Below are 19707 nucleotides of genomic sequence, written 5' to 3' on the forward strand. Positions count from 1 at the left end.
GGGGCTCAGAATTGACTGAGTCCTATGATTATGCCGCCTTAATACTCTTCGGGATAAGTCGGCTACTTCCAGTTTTCCCCTGGCAGTGTTGCGACGAGTACCATCTAGCTCTTGGAGCTTGGCAGAAGAGTTATCTCAGTTGGTTCTTCATTAACGCCCAAGTAGGTCCGGTACCCGTAGGCGGGTCTCCACTTTCAATTGCCTACGTCCCTCAGTTAGCTGAGTGTGGGTATAGACATCTTGGGTGTAAATTGAAGTGAGGTTGGTGGTGAATGAGGATAAAAAAAAATACTGCATTTTGCGTACAAATAATAATTGTGCATAATTTCTGCAAAGGAAATTAAATAAATTCCACCCAAGCTCGATATTAATGTCTCATTTAAAAAAAATGGATAGAATGATTTGCCTTAAACCTTGTTTTATTCGGGACCTAGTGTTTCCTCTCCAGGATCTGTTACACTTTTCTTGTCTCTAGGTCCCAGGTAGTTTGTAGAAAGCAGCATGGGAAAACATTAATCGAATAGCATTTAAAATGTCAATTTGGACTTTCAACTTTTTGAGAGAGAAGGAAAATACCAGCTCTTACTAAATATAAGAATTTGAAGCTCTACATCTCTGCACCTTCAGAAGTAAGTATATCAAATGTGCCTGTCATAACTGACCCACCTAATATGTTTTTCTTTGCTTTTGCCTTTAACTCGTTTTTTCCAGACTTTTGTATTTAGTACTGTGCCATTACGATTGTGTGACTACATAGACGAGACTGTCTATTTTAATGCACTATTTCTCTTTTGCAGGGCCTGTTCACAATGAACTTGCATTCCAGACTCCTATATCTAATCATCCAGGTAAGTGTGCTTGGGCAGTCTTCTGTGTCAAAATACCTGAGAAGAATGGTAGTAGCTAAATAGTTAATGGTGATTAAATTATCCAATCCATCAATCCATGATGCCAAACTACAAATCTTTTATCCCAAGGGGATAGTAAAAACACTCCTGTTTAAGACACTCGTGTTGAGTGATGCATAAACAAGTCTGTACTGCTTAATATGTCATGACCAAAATTATTTTCTCAGCTACCTCAATAGTCACAAATAAGTATTTTTTCAAGTATTTTTTCTTTTAGGTTTACTGCTCTGCTGAGTGTTTTTATCGTACTTCTAGGACAATCGCCACTTATTAATCTGGGTACTGTAGTTTACCCCTAGTGTCCTTGGCCTGCAGTTGGATGACCAAGTTACTTTTCGTACCTCCGTGGTTCAAGGACCAGCAGTCAAGGCATACCCTAGGACAGGGGCCTTCAAACAAGGGGACCAAAAGGAGCATTATGCTGATAAGTGTCCTTTGTTTTCAAGGGAAAAAAATGAGCGGCAGTAAACCGCTCTATAATGAGCCATCACTAACATCTTTTGTCATTTATATCCTGGCTGGGAGAAGGTGTAAAAAGGGAAGGGACTCCAAATATTCTTGCAAAGCCCCACCCCAATTTCTAATATTCACACTGTGGATACTTTTACATGTTAGTTAGGCCTGCCTGACCAGAATAGTATGTTTGGCAATCATGTATTTGATTACATTTTTAAAACAGTAATAGAACTTAACTGCAATGTTTAAATAAGTCTGGACATATTTAAACATTGCCAATTTAATAGAATAATTGTGAAAGATTTTGAGGGAGGCCTGATGAATTTGTTTTTGCGTGGGGGGGGAGGGTTGGGAGGGAGGGGGAAGGGGTGTGCAGCATTAAAAGGTTTGAAGACCACTGCACTAGGAGGTGATAAGATCAGAAACTCAAATTTGGTACACATTAAATAGTACCAAATAACATTAACGTCCACTCAGTGATTTACTTTAGAACTTACGTAATATATATGTAAAATAGAACAGTTAAAACTAACATACACCAACATATTGCAGTAAAGATGGGTGTTAAGTTTCCGGCAACACAGTGCCTCAAACTAGTGGTAAAGTTGAGATCACTAGATTCAGTACCTCAGAATACAGTAGATATTCATTCGTAAAGTTCAATCTGACAATTTTGTTCAATTAGAATGGTACAGTGTGGCAAGAATATGCACTGAAAGGTCTAGCCTGAGGGAAAGCGAATTCAAGGTGATTTGTTAAGCCAAGCGACTCTAATCCCAATGCAAAAACAAAGATCAGTTGCCCGCTACCATTCTAGCCTCTAAGTTCTGTTCTCCAAATGGTGCTGTACATGGTTCACGGATAGCACACCCTAAACCTCCTTCAGACTTTAAACTGGCTTTTCTCCATCCCCTGTGTTTCCTAGGTTTTGCATGGCCAATTCTGTTCAACTCATTAAATATAGGAGGTGAAATCTATAACGTTTGAGCTTCAGAATCTCATTCAAGCTCAGAAAGAGAGGCTAGTAAGGGACAAGAAGAAGGTAGAAGGGGCCCTAAGGGAGAAGGGCATGGGTATCCAATCTATATCATCATTGCAAGCAGTAGGCATGCCACTGCTAGTTGTAATTCCCCTACTGTGATGGTATCATTCTACACCACAGGTGGTGCATATGTATTACCAGGACTGGAGACCCTGGTGTTTGCTTCTACGGCTTAGTATTTGAGCTTTTCTGAGCAGACGGTTGCTTATTGAGTCACCTTGCTTTAAATTGAAATTAAGCTGTCCTGAAGTTTAGTGACAGTGAGCATCTGAAACATGCCAGCATGAAAGATGCTGTGATTCAGATATTTTGTCTGACTATAGTCCCATATCGAATGAACGTCAAGCATCAAGGAAGGAAAGATGGGATCTAACATGAAATCTGTGGATGAATTAAATTGCCATGGCAGGATAAAAGGAAAGAAAGTAAATGATTTTGAATGATTACATAACCCTATATATATTTTGCTGTAGTACTTGCTTTTCCTGTACTATTTGCTGGCATGGGCTGAAGGGGCAGTAGCATCACCACTCAAACCTGAATAAAATAGCAGTTGCTGTTCCCTAAGATCATGTTCCCTAAGCTCATAGTAAGGGCAGCAGGCCAAGGTGGATTAGTGACGGCCACAAGAGGAATCGTGTCTATTAGACCCCCTTTACAAGTGAGAAACCAGGTAAGAGAGAATGCCAAACAAAAGATCTAGTAGTAACCCTCGGCAAGCCATTTTTGATGCAAACACTGAGGACTATAACTTTGATCCAGTGGAGATTGTCATGTTATCGGAAATTATTGAAGTCGCAACAGGTAGAAATCCTATATCACGAAAAGGAAACAGCAAGCTTTTCAGAGAAAAGGACGACTGGACAGAGTCTGTCACTCCTCCCACTGAGTTGTGCTCATGTGAAGAAGAGTTTTAGTAGTCCGACATACCTGTCTGAGAATCTCAGATCAACAGGTCAAGAGGTGACCACCGCCCTGCACCCCAAAATCATTACAAATCCACACACATACATATTGGTATTCCATTACAGAATAATATTTATTACTAACTATTCTACAAATGCTGAGAGTAAATGTTATTACTGTGATTATTAGGAATAGGAAACAAAATTAATAAAAGAATGAGGCCTTACTCCACTGATTCATATTTCATTACACATCCCTAACCAATTAGCATATTCATTACCAATTTTAAAAGTAAACAATTTACAGGGTTGTTTGCATTAGAATAGCCCTGAATGTGGTGATTCCACTCTTATATTCCCTCCATCAACCAATCTGTCTGCATTGTCCTGACCATATTGCCAGAACCTTTTCATACATTTTGTTTACATGGAAGACTATGAGCAAGGTGTGATCTGTTAATATTTGAGTCTTGTTTCATTTATATTACACAAGCAACAATGCTTATGCTCAGAATTTTAAGCCCTGGCTTAGTTGATGCTGTAGTTGAAGGGTAGGATTAGGCCTGCCTTGGTTATAGTTAGGGATGAGAAAGGGATGCATTGTTTATTAGCTAGTTACTTTTTTGAACTGGACAATGCAAGAGCAGTCCTGACTCAGACGGTCCACCTTTATCCACCCCCTGTCATCCACCGAATAGAGTACTAGATGAACAATAGCAACGCATGTTGAAAGCAGTCCTGACACTTTCTCAAAAAGCTCACATCCTGCCCTCCACTGAAGAGGTGCTTTCTGAAGCGAAAAAAAGTTTCCAGGGATGCACAATGAGGAAAAAAAACCATGACGAACAAGTTGGATTACAGATAATTGTTCCTTCTACTGATCTAGATGTTATGTGTATTGGCCCCATGTTGAGCTCGCTTCTGCTGTTTCTGAAGAGGAGATGAGCACAACTGAGGATTGGGGAATAGATTATTTTCTCCTAGGGCTGAGAGGAGATCTACACTCATATGCTAAGCAGGTTTCTGGTAACAGTGAAAGGAGGATGCCTAAAATGGTTATCACAGGCTCGAGTGAGAGGAGACCGCTATTCTGTGCCGTGCACACGCGTCCCAAATGCAGCCTACTATTCACAGATCAACTCTTGAAACAGACTCTGTCTGCACCCGACTCAGTAAAAGCAGTGGATACCAGTTTTGTGGATTGGATTGTCCGAATGAGAGTTCCCCACACAGATGAAAATATTTAAAGGCCTGGGATTATTTATGCTGCCGCCACTGCCAGTCACTACATAGCTTGGGTTGAGAGGCTGTGAGAAGTGCTTTAGCCTTGTATGACTGTCAAGTGTAAATCATAGAGTAAGCTAGAAAATGTGCTTGGGCAGGACAGCACACGTTTTCAAACCCAAGCTGTGTGCATTCACCTGAAGAGCATGTGAGGGCTTGTCTACAAGAGTAAGTGGCAGAAGGAGCCTGGTGGTTGCCGCCCCCTCACATTGCTCCAGCCAATGCGTTTACTATTTGTGGAATGCACCGGAACACCAAGTTCCTCCCCCTCAGCTCCCTCCACTCCGGTTTCATGAAGGTCCGGCATCAATGCCTGAATGCTGTGTGGTCTAGTTTTTTAGGTCTTGCCTGAGCCAGCGCGCATGCGCTGCTCAGCGAGGCTTTAGTAAGGACTTCCGAGTCTGACCCCACACTCGTGCGTGTGTTTTTTTTGTTTTTGTTGCTGACAGCCTATTTGCCTTTGAGGGTGTCTTTCTAAGAAAGGCAGCATGCAATTGGGCAAAGGCGGGGCATGTCCCACCTTTGCCTGGAATTGTAGCCGCCCACGGCCTACAGCTTGCGGTTACGCGCAGCCTGCCACACAGCGCCATCTATTTCCAATTATCGCGCCCGCGTCTGGCACTCGCGTTAATTCTAAACAGATGCCAGTCGGGCTGGCCGGACAGTGCACAGGCCCTGTGTGCACACTTCTTGTTTCACATCTAGTTGTTCCCACTTTGTTGTGCCCTTCTTGTCTACGTGTGTAAGTGTATGCATTCCTCAAGCTAGGGAGGGCGGGCGTGTCCCTCCTCACTCTTGCTTACTTACATCAGCTGTCACAATGGGGATCACCTGGTCAGTATTCAGGGCTGGCTAATCTTCACACTTCGACAACACTGACCGGTATATACCAGTCAGTACCTGTTGAACCACCAAGTACCCATAGATGCTAGAAGGCCGCCGTGCTTGGCCGTCCATTGTCTCTCTCAAAGATGACCTGTCCTGTGCTCTGCATGCTTTCGTCCATGCGTGTGTCCAGGGAGTTACTTTTGTCCCGTGTGAGCGGGTGTGTGCTGGAGCTCTTGTTATGGGTGTCGGGAAACGCGTGTCCTATCCTTGGGAGACTGCAGCGAAGATACAGTTCCGTCCCAGGAGCTGGGTGCTCTGTTAGCAGAACACAGCGAAGATGTAGTTCCGTCCCAGGAGCTGGGCGCTCTGTGAGCAGAACACGAAGTCCCCAGATAACACGAAATCCCTTTTATCCAGACTCTGTTCTGGTTACGCACAGTTTGTTTTATTTTCTGATGTGTAATTGGCACATTTGGGATGCCCTGACTTTGCACTTGTGTTCTTCAGTGTAGCACAACTTGGCAGTCCTAAAGTTCGAAAGAAAGAGCCAACTTTTGCCATTGTAAATGGTACATGTAGAGGGTGGCTTGGCAGGAGGTAAATAATGTCTGGGTGCTCCTATGTGTGTTTTTCTTTTGCAGCTGGGAGAAGTGGGGTGCTGGGAGATTGGCTCTTTGCTCAGAAGCCCACATTTTGGAGATGAGTGGATTGGAGTCTAGATGCCGTTTGGCAGTCTTCACTGTGGCTGCTCCACTCACTGCCTTTCTGTGTACCCAACACATGGGAGCATGTTAATGAACCCTATCTCCAATGGTAGCACTCTCCTTTCAAACCGAGTACGCTCACCTTGCCGAGCTCTTCTCTATTAGCATACAGGGTTCATTAAAATACAGCTATTTCTAAACGGTGCGTGCAACGGGCCGAAATCGAAGGTGACAGTTTCTCTGTTGTAGTTGCAGGGGTAGTGTTAGACTCGCTGCCAGCTACTGTTGCCGTAGGCACACCATGCAGTACATGCCCCAGTTTTTGTGTGTCTTATAATTTCTGAAAGTGGAATGTGTATATATATATATATATATATATATATATATATATCATCCAAAGTCTTGTTCACAAGCAGGAGTGCACACAATGACAGGCAGACTCTCACTTTCAGAAGAGCCTTTTATTCTGCAGAAAAGCGGCAAACATGCAAATTCCTAAAATCCTCCCTACGCGTTTCGGAGCCGTTGCTCCTTGCTCACGGGAAACTTGCAGTCAGTAGATACGAAGGCACGTGTCAATTACCCGCGTGGATTGAAAGGCGCCATTTACATGCTAGGCTCCAGTGGGAGTCATGCCTGTAATATTGCGGACAGCAGAACCCATACAGGGTCATATTGTGACGAAAGGACTACGTGTCCCAGAAACCCAAGGATCAGGAAACCCATTGGAGGGTAATATAAAGGGTAATTGACACATGCCTTCGTATCTACTGACTGCAAGTTTCCCGTGAGCAAGGAGCAACGGCTCCGAAACGCGTAGGGAGGATTTTAGGAATTTGCATGTTTGCCGCTTTTCTGCAGAATAAAAGGCTCTTCTGAAAGTGAGAGTCTGCCTGTCATTGTGTGCACTCCTGCTTGTGAACAAGACTTTGGATGATATATTTCGGCCCGTTCTGGTCGAGGGGGTAGCACCACCACTATGGACTGTGGACTGTGGTTTTGATATCGGAACCGAGATGCAGGATGACAGGAATGCGTGGATTGAAAGGCGCCATTTACATGCTAGGCTCCAGTGGGAGTCATGCCTGTAATATTGCGGACAGCAGAACCCATACAGGGTCATATTGTGACGAAAGGACTACGTGTCCCAGAAACCCAAGGATCAGGAAACCCATTGGAGGGTAATATAAAGGGTAATTGACACGTGCCTTCGTATCTACTGACTGCAAGTTTCCCGTGAGCAAGGAGCAACGGCTCCGAAACGCGTAGGGAGGATTTTAGGAATTTGCATGTTTGCCGCTTTTCTGCAGAATAAAAGGCTCTTCTGAAAGTGAGAGTCTGCCTGTCATTGTGTGCACTCCTGCTTGTGAACAAGACTTTGGATGATATATTTCGGCCCGTTCTGGTCGAGGGGGTAGCACCACCACTATGGACTGTGGACTGTGGTTTTGACATCGGAACCGAGATGCAGGATGACAGGAATGCGTGGATTGAAAGGCGCCATTTACATGCTAGGCTCCAGTGGGAGTCATGCCTGTAATATTGCGGACAGCAGAACCCATACAGGGTCATATTGTGACGAAAGGACTACGTGTCCCAGAAACCCAAGGATCAGGAAACCCATTGGAGGGTAATATAAAGGGTAATTGACACGTGCCTTCGTATCTACTGACTGCAAGTTTCCCGTGAGCAAGGAGCAACGGCTCCGAAACGCGTAGGGAGGATTTTAGGAATTTGCATGTTTGCCGCTTTTCTGCAGAATAAAAGGCTCTTCTGAAAGTGAGAGTCTGCCTGTCATTGTGTGCACTCCTGCTTGTGAACAAGACTTTGGATGAGATATATATATATATATATATATATATATATATATATATATATTTCCAAAGTCCAAGAAATATGCAAATAATGCATAGAGCAGGAACAGATATTTTTTATATATGTGTGTGTGTGTGTGTGTGTGTGTGTGTGTGTGTGTGTGTGTGTGTGTATGTATATATATATATATATATATATATATATATATTTTTTTTTTTTTTTGTGGCGACCCAGTTAGCTTGTGTCGTAGGAGACTGCCCAGTACTCTCATATGGATGGACCACTCCTGTGTAAACCTTCATATGGGTGATAGCACCGTAAAGGCAGAAACAAGCCCAGTCCTTCATGTCACGAAAAATAGAATTCTGTTTTTGAAAGCAGATGCTTGCGTCATCAGTTGGAGGGATTAGCAGACAGAAGATAACCTCTCCCGATACCATACCTGGCAGTCCACATCTAACTTCCTAGAAATGCTTGAAAACCCCTGAAAGTAACCCGTAGCTCCCGGATGGCTTCTGTTGCCCTGTGTGCAAAGGGCACCTCCTCCTTCGTGTGAACTTTTCCACAAGGTAACGTGACGATGCCTGGGAGATTTCATAGTCCCTCTAACTTCTGCTCACCTCCCTCTTGTGAAGTTTCCTAGATCATGCAATTCGGACAAGTAGAGATGGTAATCGCTGTTGCCTTAAAGACAAACTTTGGCCATTTGAAAGATTTCCAGCCCTATGCCGACCTACCTGGAACTACTCAAGTGAATGTCAAAAACTGAGAACGCTTGGGACCTATTGCAAACATTTCTACCCTCTGTGGGGTTCACGTAGGATTGCATCTATTTTAGATGACCCCAAATGGAAGACCGATGCAGAGGTGTTGGGCGAACTCACCTGCACCCTTTGACATTGCGTTATGGGTCCTACCAGATAAAGTATGTCATTTATCTACTCCACCTTACTGTTCTGTGACACAGCAACCTTCAGTGCTGCTGAGGCATGACACTAACGCATATTGTTAATGTCTACCTACTACCCTTAGACATACTTGTTTATTTTATTGACTCCGCATTGGGTGAATTGTGGGCCTGAAGTTCTTCCCTCACTTGGATTGTTCAGATGTTGGATGGCGAGAACAGCCTTAAAAATGAATGGCGAATATTAGTTGTAGGTGACCCTCAGTCTGGCCATAATGGTGTGTGTCCCCCAACCCTAGGGCCTACTTATGTCCTGCAAGGCAACACTTGTTCTGAGGGATTTGGGATTTGCAAGGGACTTCCGATTTCACACGTTATTTTGCTCAGGCGGTTCACCTGAAACTATGGCATTGTATTTTCCAGTTTCTAATTCTAGCAGTTTAGGTTTTCATTTCCTGTTGGATTACTTGGCATATATAAGGGCCTTCTTGAATATTTAATAGAAGGTCTTCTAGTGTATCTAGAACAGAGTGGTGCAATGGCAGGAGATGAGATGTCTATAGAGTGGAAGACCCTTAGTGTCTTGGAATTGGCCATTGGCCACAATCCACAACGTACCTCCAATTCACACCATAAAGTGGCACCACCTGAGCACCAAACATCACTCACCACCACGATTTTGCATCAGCGCACCACCTAAGCATCATCTAAGCATCATGTCAGTCTGCCCTCGGAATCTGGGATCTGTTGCTTCTCCCCTAGTGTCCGTCCGCTGCTAGTGTTCTAATTAAATTACTGTTTTCCAACCTCCACTCCCCCGTTATTTATGTCCCGCCCCCCCTCCCCCCCCCCCCATAACAAAAATAATGACAACAAACAAGCATGAGAACAGGCAGGAAGAATTTGCCAGCCGTGCAAGTACAAAACAAGCATTTGCAATGCAAATAGGTCTCGCATTTGCAAGCATGTGAGCTATTGGCATTGTTAATGACCGTACCTTTTCTTTGTGTTTTGAAAACTTGAAAGCGGAGCGTAATCACGCACTTTGTACATTATAGTCCTTGCTTACGAGAAGCAAGGCTGGCAGTAAAAGGGGTGCAATTACTGCCAGCCTTGCTTCTTGTAAGCAACGACTATAAGTACAAATTGTGTGTCTACGCACAGCTTGCAGGTTTTCAAAACACATAAATATAAGACATTGTCATTTGCAATGCCAATAGCTCAATCTCTCGCATGTTTGAGACTTATTGCATTGGAAATGCTTTTTTTTTTGTAGGCACTGCGAGATTGAGTGATTTTCCCAGAACCACAAGATGCAGAGCAGACGCCGAGACTCGAACCCGCTTCTCCAGCTCCATAGTCGGTGGCTCTAGCAACATTCTCTCCCCATGTGACCTTGTATACCCTAATGTGCTGCCTACGTAAAGCTCCTTTAATGCCACTGCGCCGAGTCTGCGCTCTCGAAACTGCAAAAAATACTTGCAGTAAACAGTAGCCCGCAGAAAGGAACTGCCTGGCATGGCAATGAAGTCGCCCTAATAAAATCCACTCACGCAGGCAGTTCGGGCTGGACTGTTCCCATGAGGCACAGGGTCAAGACTGATTTGCATATAGCTGAGTCTGAACTGAGGTGGCGAAGTGAGCTAAAGAATGATGATGGATTCAACCCAGATCTGTGACTCGGGGTGCGTGTCTGAAAAGTTTCAGTGCTCCGTCCATCATCTCCTTGTGTTTGCAGAAACATGAAGTGAGCCACGAGGTGGCGCCAGAGACCGGCTCTGAGCCCAGCAGGGACAGCGGCTAGAAGCTGCCTGATAGTTTGTGTGCTGGCTTCCTGCTGGTGACAGTCACTGTGTCCCCCACAGCACAGTGGTACAGTCCAGACGCTTTCACATTTGCACGCTTGATAATCAGGGCCATTGACAGGGCCTGCTGGTTAAGGGTAATCGCATGTGGCCCTTCTCCTTGGCAGCACGATAAGCAGAAATAATGCATCCCGGAGCCTGTCCTGGCGACCGCCAGTACAAGACCAGCAGCTCGTAGCTGTGGATGGTAAACGTACACGCTATCTCCACCCGTTCGACCTCTGTGGCTTCTGCGGGCTGGCTGAACTGGAATCCTGGCATCTCCGGGGTGCGGCCTATTTTTTCCCTCTTGTATTGTGATCTACATGAGTTCAGTTCCCTTGTCGTAAATCCCTCTAATACTGGGGACTTGGGGACAACGTGACCTCTGTACTCAGTGGCCGAAGGTAGTGAGCAGAACAAACAGCATGTCTGAGCGCAAAGAGAAGCAGTCAATACCTTTCAGTTTATGACATTTCCATATGTAGACGGCGCCATGCCACTAACCGTACAACCATAGAAGTGACACTTTCTGACCCTTTTTATTCAGTCAGGGCTGTTGTAGTTATTATTATGCCTTTTTTTTATCCGTGTTGTGGAACAAATAATCACTCTACGTGTCTATACAGAGACACGTAGCCTTTTCATGGAACATCATCCTCTATCACACATTAGGCTAACATTATTTAAGTATGCAGTCAAGATGTCAGCGATTATGTAGATTTTTTTTCTTCAGTATTAATTACAAGCTTGCTTTCGATAATGATTCATTCTTACTATTCAGTTTGCCGTGTAACGCACGCTCACTGTGAGGAGAAACAGGAAGCGAGGCTGCCGGCCCCTTTCCTTCTGGTCCACAATGGAGCAGACCAGCTGCTTGATGTGCGCCTGTGTTGGGAGACTGAGGACAGACAGAGGCCCTCAGAAATCAGAGTTGTGCTGTCAAGAATGCACAAGCTTGGCGTGCCACATTTTATGAAAAATTATTAATCTGAAAGAAACACGTTAGTTAGATTCCTCACCTTAGAATATCCCCAGGCGTCAGACTGGATCCGGAAGATTTTTCGTCAGCAATACCCCTTGCGCGTCGCTAGGCGTCGTCTGCGGCTCCGCGTCCGCCGTCGGCGTCGTGCGCCGGAATGAAGTCGTCCGAGTACTTAGACGCCGCCCTCGCGCGCTGACGTCAGTTCTTCTTTTTTCCGCGCCAGTAAGCGCAGATCCGGGAGAGCTACCCCTTTTAGTCTTTTTTGATTACGTTTTTTTGATCCTTTTTGATCTTATCTCGACTCCGGTGCCGGTAGGATGCCTGGTTTTAAAGCCTGTGCTGACTGCAACCGCTTGATGTCGGTTACGGATCATCACCCCCGGTGCCTTTACTGTTTGGGCCTCGACCACGACGCGGAGTCGTGTTCGGACTGCAAGGCCCTGACCTCGAAGGCTAGACGGGAGCGGTCCCGTAAGCTTCTCGAGCTTCGCCACTCGGCTCCGCGCCCCTCTCGATCCCGGTCCAGGAGGAGGTCCAAGGATCGGTCGCGGAGCCGCAGCCGACGTCATCATCGATCGTCTGGCTCCAAGTCTTCGGGTAAGTCGAAGCACTCCAAGAAGTCCAAGAGGCGACACCGCTCTTCGGACTCCCCTCGCCGGTCTCGCGACTCGGCCGAGGGTCAGGGTGGTTCCACCCCCGCGGCTCCAGCGGAGCCGCAGGCACCGCGCAAGTCCCCATACCCGCTGGTCCCTGGGACTGACGCGACACCGGCGGAAGTCAGTGCCTTCCTCTCGGCCATGAGGAACCTGGTTCCACCGTCGATGCCCGCTGGCGCGCCTTCGGGCCCCGCGGACCCGACTGGGCAACCTTGCATGCCGGCGGCTCCGGCCCCGGCGCCGTCGTCGGCTCCGGCCTCGATGCCGCAAGTGCCCGAGGGACCCGTCCCCGAGTCCCCGCCGACGCCGGTCGACCTCGTCACGCCTCCTCCGCCGGCGTCGACACCGGTTCCACCTCCGACGCCGGCTCCGCTCGGCGTCGGGCCCCAGTTCAGCCCCGCTCCGGACCCGGCGCCGTTACGGCGTCGCTGGAGACACATTATGTCTATCGTCCGGCTCCGATCCTTCCTCCTGTTTACCAGGAATCGGATGACGGGGGCGAAGGGGAGGGGTCCGAGGATCCTATGGCCGTTCAGGCTCAGCTGTCACAGGACTGGGCAGATGAACTGGGGGAGGCCAGTGGTCTGGATACCTCTCCAGACACTGGATTCATCTCTCCTCCGACTGTGGCTTCGGAGGAGGGTGCTGCTTTCTCTGTGGTGCTGCGCAAGGCGGCCGCAGCCCTTGGGCTCGAGCTACCTGCCGTGGCTGTGAGAACTAACGTCCTCACTGAGGTGCTTCAGTCTGCAGCAAGCTCCACTGAGCCTCTGCTACAATTCAATGAGGCCCTCATTGACGTTCTGCAGGGCACCTGGTCCAAGCCCTCCACAGTTCCTCCTGTGGACAGGAACGTCGCCAGGCGCCACCGCCTTGCTCCGGGCAACCCCAGTTTTCTGTCCCAACACCCTACCCCCGAGAGCCTGGTTATCCAGGCTTCTACCTCCCAATCCTCCTTCCCGACCGCTCCGCCGGACCGGGATTCCAAGAGACTGGAACAGTTTGGCAAAAAGCTGTTCTCCTCCCTTAGTTTGGGCCTGCGGTCCTTGAACACCGCCTGTCTTTTGGACCGTTATTCCCACTCTCTGTGGGATACGGTGGAGGACGTGCTGCCCCTGTGTCCGGAGGAGGTCCAGACACGACTTACCCAGGCTCTGGCCGATGGGAGGGATGCAGCACGACATGCTATCAGATGTGGGCTTGACACTACGGACTCGCTGGGTAGGGCGATTTCTACCACGGTGGCGCTTAGACGTCACGCCTGGCTGCGGTCCACGTCCTTTTCGGGAGATGTCCAGAGCACTCTCATGGACATGCCCTTTGATGGCACTCGCCTTTTTGGTGAGAAAGCGGACAGTGCGCTGAATCGCTTTAAGGACTCCCGGGCTACGGCCAAGTCCTTGGGCCTCTCGGCCCCGCGGTCGCAAACTTCCGCCTTTCGCCCCTTTCGTGGCCAAGGAAGGGGTGCCTCCTCACGTCCGCCTAGCCACCAGCCGCAGAACCAACCTGCGCGCGGACGTGGTTTCCGCCGAGGCGGTTCTGGAGGACGACGCGGTCAGCCCACATCCACCCCGGCAGCATCCGCCTCAAAGCCTTCCTAGTCCGAGCTTTCAGGCCCATTCCACGCCAGTGGGCGGCAGAGTTCGCCATCACCTGCTCCACTGGCGGTCCATCACATCGGACAGGTGGGTGCTGCAAATCGTCCGAAGGGGCTACTCCCTCCCCTTCGAGACGACCCCTCCAGCCATGCCACCGCAGCACCACCGTATCTCGGGGGATCATTTGAATCTTCTCCACGAGGAAGTTTCGGCCCTCTTGGCCAAGGGGGCCGTCGAGCGCGTTCCGAGCCCAGAAGTAGGTTGTGGTTGTTATTCCCACTACTTTCTGGTTCCCAAGAAGGGCAAAGGGGGCCTACGCCCTATCTTGGACCTCCGGAACGTCAATGCCTTCCTCCGGAAGGAAAGGTTCAAGATGTTAACTTTGGCTCAGGTTCTAGCTGCCCTAGACCCGGGAGACTGGATGGTAGCGTTGGACTTGCAGGACGCATATTTCCACATCCCCGTCCTGCTGGCCCACCGGCGTTACCTGCGGTTCACGGTGGGTCAAGAGCACTTTCAGTTTACCGTGCTCCCCTTCGGCCTTACCAGTGCCCCTCGGGTGTTCACGAAAGTGATGGCGGTGGTCGCAGCTCATCTGCGCAGATCAGGGGTTCCAGTCTTCCCCTATCTCGACGACTGGTTGTTGAAGGCGGGCTCGCCCCAGGCAGTCGTCTCCCACCTCCAGACTACGGCGGATCTCCTGCATTTGCTGGGGTTTTCCATCAACGTGCCGAAGTCACACCTGAGTCCCTCTCAAAAGCTCCTCTTCATCGGAGCGGTTCTCGATTCGGCGCAGTTCCGGGTATATCCGCCGGAACAGCGGGTCCGGGATATTCAGGCCCTGATTCCCATCTTTCGGCCTCTTTCCTGGGTTTCGGTCAGGCTAGTGTTGCGGCTTCTGGGGCTGATGGCCTCCTGCATCCTACTAGTGCATCACGCCAGGCGGCGCATGCGGGCTCTGCAGTGGGACCTGAAGTTTCAGTGGGCCCAGCATCACGGCAACCTGTCCGACCATGTCTTGTTCTCGGAGGGCACTGCACAGCAGTTGCAGTGGTGGCTCACGGACCGCGATTGTGTCACGGGCAAGAGCCTCTCCCTTCCCCAACCGGAGCATGTCGTAGTGACGGATGCGTCCCTCCTGGGATGGGGTGGCCATATGGGAGAGGCGGAGATCAGAGGCCTCTGGTCTCCGGCGGAGTCTCGCCTCCACATCAACCTGTTGGAGTTGAGAGCGATCCGACTTGCACTGAAAGCCTTCCTTCCCTCTGTCAGGGGAAGTGTCGTGCAGGTGTTCACGGACAACACCACCGCCATGTGGTATTGCAACAAACAGGGCGGGGTGGGGTCGTGGACCCTTTGTCAGGAGGCTCTGCGCCTCTGGACGTGGCTGGAACACCAGGGCGTCACCCTAGTGGTTCAACATCTGGCGGGCTCTCTGAACGCCAGAGCAGAAGAACTCAGCCGCCGGTGCATGATGGATCACGAATGGCGTCTGAACTCCGAAGTGGCGCAAGGTCTCTTTCAGCAGTGGGGAGAGCCTTGGTTAGATCTATTCGCCACCGAAGAGAACGCGCAATGTCAGCAGTTCTGCACGTTGGAGTTTCCAAGGCGGCACACGCTAGGCGACGCTTTTCGTCACGAGTGGAGTTGCGGTCTGTTGTACGCCTTTCCGCCTATACCACTTCTGCCCAGAGTGCTGAAGAAGATCAGGCGCGACCGGGCCCAAGTCATCTTGGTGGCCCTGGATTGGGCACGAAGGTACTGGTATCCCGAGCTACTCAGTATGTTGACCGATCCTCCGATACGTCTGCCCCTTCGGGAGGATCTTCTGTCGCAGCAGCAGGGGACGGTCCTACACCCGAACCTGTCCAGCCTCCACCTCCATGCGTGGAGATTGAGCGGCGGCAGTTGATGCCATTTGACTTGCCTCCTGAAGTCTGTGATATCATTCTGGCAGCCAGGCGTCCCTCCACAAAGACGGTATACGCCTGCCGGTGGAACAAATTTGTGGCATGGTGTACAGCAAAGGCTGTGGATCCCCTTTCCGCCCCTCTTTCTGAGGTCCTCCTCTTTCTTCTTTCTTTGGCCCGGCAGGGCTCTGCCCTGGGCACCTTGAAAGGTTATCTTGCTGCCATCTCTGCCTTCTTGCGGCTTCCTGATCAGCCTTCTCTTTTCAAGTCCCCTGTCGTTACACGCTTTCTAAAAGGCATTACTCACACGTTTCCTCCTGTCCCTTTTGTAATGCCTCAGTGGGACTTGAATCTTGTTCTCACATTTCTAATGTGCGCTCCCTTTGAGCCTCTTCATAATTATCCTCATCGTCTGCTGACGCTTAAGACTGCTTTTCTGGTAGCCATCACCTCGGCTAGACGGGTGAGTGAGCTTCAGGCTTTATCTTCAAAGCCTCCTTTTCTCTCTGTTCATCCGGACAAGGTTGTCCTTCGGCCTCGTCCCTCCTTTCTTCCGAAAGTGGTGACCCCCTTTCATCTTGGGCAGTCTGTCACCTTGCCCACCTTCTTTCCGCCTCCGCATCCTTCCAAAGAGGAAGAGAGGCTCCACCGTCTGGACCCAAAACGTGCACTCTCCTTTTATCTGGACCGCACAAAGCAGTTCCGGGTGGACGACCAACTTTTCGTTGGATACGTGGGTGCTAAGAAGGGGAAAGCTGTGCACAAACGGACCATCTCTCGGTGGGTCGTTTTGTGCATCAAAATTTGTTATTCCTTGGCAAAAAAGGACCCTCCTGTTGGGCTGCGCGCCCATTCTACTCGGGCCACGGCGGCTACTACTGCTTTGGGACGGGGTGTTCCTTTGCAGGACATCTGTCAGGCGGCTACATGGGCTTCGCTACACACGTTTGCCAGGCATTATTGCCTTGACAGCCAAGTCCGGAGGGATGGCTTCTTTGGCCGTTCTGTCCTCCAGGACTTTCTGGTGTGATCTTGGTTCGCAGACCCACCACCGGGGATGGTATTGCTTGGGTATCTATTCTAAGGTGAGGAATCTAACTAACGTGTTTCTTTCAGATGAACAAGTTACTTACCTTCGGTAACGATGTATCTGTAAGAAACATTAGTTAGTTAGATTCCTCACCGACCCACCCATCCTCCCCGTTCTGCGAATTGACATCTAGGGTTAAGGTTATCCCTTTCAGGGCCCTAGAATTTTTTGGCACCAGTGTCGGTATCTTGCATGGATCTGCGTTCCTGGTGCGGAAGTCTATGTACAAGGAACTGACGTCAGCGCGCGAGGGCGGCGTCTAAGTACTCCGACAACGTCATTCCGGCGCACGACGCCGACGACGGACGCGGAGCCGCAGACGACGCCTAGCGACGCGCAAGGGGTATTGCTGACGAAAAATCTTCCGGATCCAGTCTGACGCCTGGGGATATTCTAAGGTGAGGAATCTAACTAACTGTTTCTTACAGATACATCGTTACCGAAGGTAAGTAACTTGTTCTTTAAAAAAAAAAAGGATTTTGGCAGTGCGCGCTACAAGGACGTAGCGTGATCGCCTTTATTGAAGTTTAAACACGGCATGGGAGCTAAGACATTAGACAAGCACTAGACTGACATGAAAGCGTGCGTGTATAATACACGTCAAAGCATCATAATTAGCCGTGCAGAAAAAGAAAAAAATGTGCGCCCGCCATATTACAAGCTACAGCTCATCATCCTGGGCTGCAACAATTCTAAAAAAAAAAATAATAATAATTTTTCTCCTCAACAACCCACGAGCCACGGAAGCTGTAGGAAAACTGTAGCTGGGCTATGCTGCTTCCGGAAAAAACTGAAGTGACATTTGGCTGCATCAACCGTTTAGCAAGCAGCAATGTAGAGTGGCACTGCACCAAACCAATGATGAGGCAGCAGACGGGAGAAAAGTCGTTTTTGGAATACTTTAGGTCTTCCAGACATTTTTTATGTTAAAATCTTTTTTTAATCAGATTCTTCAGTTGTATATAATGTCGACTTGGTTTGTATGAAGGTAAAAAAATGCTTAACACTTTTTAATATAACTTTTCAACATGATGCACAGCAGTCACAATGCTCTACAACATAGCCAAAAGTTCTGGCTAAACACATAAGGTCCCAAAGGCGAGACCTATAGGCTATGCCAATGCTTGTTTTTCTTTCAATTAACAGATGCCTATTCTCGGTTTATCAGTTGTTTCTGTTAAGACAGCAGAGGTATTGGGAGACAGTGATTTGTCAAGGATCAGGAAGTATTTGATTATGTGTTAAGACCAAGATCTGAACTATTGCATCCTAATTTCAGAATCAGTCAATTAGCCATTAGACTACATATGTGCTTTACTTCTTTCATCTCGTAATTGTGTTAATTTTGAAAGTTCGTTAGCCTTATGAACAGAGGAGCCTGGACATAACTTAATGTAAATCACGTGTTTTAGTCCGATCTTTTCCTTTCACCAGAGTCCTTGTTTTTCCTTTAGTCTTAATTCTATTAAATTATCTGATTTTCATTAAAGTAGTTGATCATTCAGCTAATATGTAGCTTTTTATTCAAAAGCATTTTCACCATCAGTTACATAGAAGAGCATGATGAATGTAGTCTGTCTGAGATTGGATTTGAGAAAAGATTTGATTGGGGTGGGGGGGTGTGTGTAGATAAAAGGATCAGTGCTAAGCAGCACACTGTACAGTTGTATATTTGCACCATGAGGCAAATAAAGTTATATACAGTCAAAAACGTACCTTTGTGAAGCACCCGGGTCTCTATGGCCACAGTCCCCTCCATCCCTCCCTCCTCCACTCCCCCTCTCCCCCAAACCCCAGTTGCCTTTCCTCCTGCTTGAGAGACAGAGAACGCTTTTAGGAAGTATTGAGGGGCATGGAAGGTCCCCATACCTTTCTACAGAGTTGTTGAGCTTTGTACGTTTTTGGTACTGTCCACTAAATGGCAGCATTATCCTACAATTTAGGGTAATTAGGGCTGAAAATACACGTTACAGCAAAATAATGAGCTAACTTTTCTGATGTCACAGCTCCACTGATTAACTGTCTTCTAATATTCTTCAGGTAGCTCTCCAGTATCATACTTATGCTTTTTTTCTCTAGCTCCCGAGTACTGGTGCTCCATCGCTTACTTCGAAATGGACGTGCAAGTTGGAGAGACATTTAAGGTTCCTTCAAACTGCCCCATTGTGACTGTGGATGGCTATGTCGATCCTTCAGGTGGTGACAGATTTTGTCTCGGACAGCTTTCTAATGTTCACAGAACAGAAGCTATAGAAAGAGCAAGGTATATAGTAGTGCATTTTTCCTTTAATCAATTTTGTGATCAATTGTAGTGCTGCAGTTTTCTCTATCTTTTTCCCTTTCTTAATTTTAATTCCAGCTATTAAATTTTCTCCATTAACTGGATGCTGTAAACGCGATTTGCCTAGTGCCATACTGTTATTCCTGTCCATCTACACCTGGGCTGCCTTATCTTGGTGTGGACACCAGAAATGTTCTGTTTGTTATGTATTTCCCTCTCATCGCCCTCAATCCACCCACAAACAGAATATTAGTTCATTCTGTGCCAGCAACAATCGTGATTAACTTTGTTCATTTCTGTGGTTGTTTATGTTTGTAACCTGTGTTTTTTCATTAATTACTTTTCCACCTGCCTTTTGTTTCATAACTTATTTATCGCCTGTCCTCTTATTGATTCTTTAGTTTCTTCTCCCGATTAACTTTCTTGATTTTTTTTTAACCTTCATACTGTATGTAATATTTAAAAGCATGTCTCGTTCTTCTTCAGTTCCCCATGTA

The 19707-nt window shown here is 47.9% G+C and overlaps 1 protein-coding gene across 1 annotated transcript in view; it reads left to right on the forward strand.

Annotated features, from left to right (window-relative positions):
- SMAD4 (SMAD family member 4) overlaps positions 1–19707 on the forward strand; it is a 322079-nt gene that overhangs the window by 220291 nt on the left and 82081 nt on the right. The window contains exons 8-9 of the mRNA XM_085629829.1: positions 798–848; positions 19009–19192. Of these exons, the coding sequence (XP_085485955.1) occupies positions 798–848; positions 19009–19192 (235 nt within the window). The remainder of the gene's footprint in view (positions 1–797; positions 849–19008; positions 19193–19707) is intronic.

The sequence above is a fragment of the Triturus cristatus genome, chromosome 2_1 (genome assembly GCF_964204655.1).
Source record: "Triturus cristatus chromosome 2_1, aTriCri1.1, whole genome shotgun sequence".
In the NCBI taxonomy this organism is placed as follows: domain Eukaryota; kingdom Metazoa; phylum Chordata; class Amphibia; order Caudata; family Salamandridae; genus Triturus; species Triturus cristatus.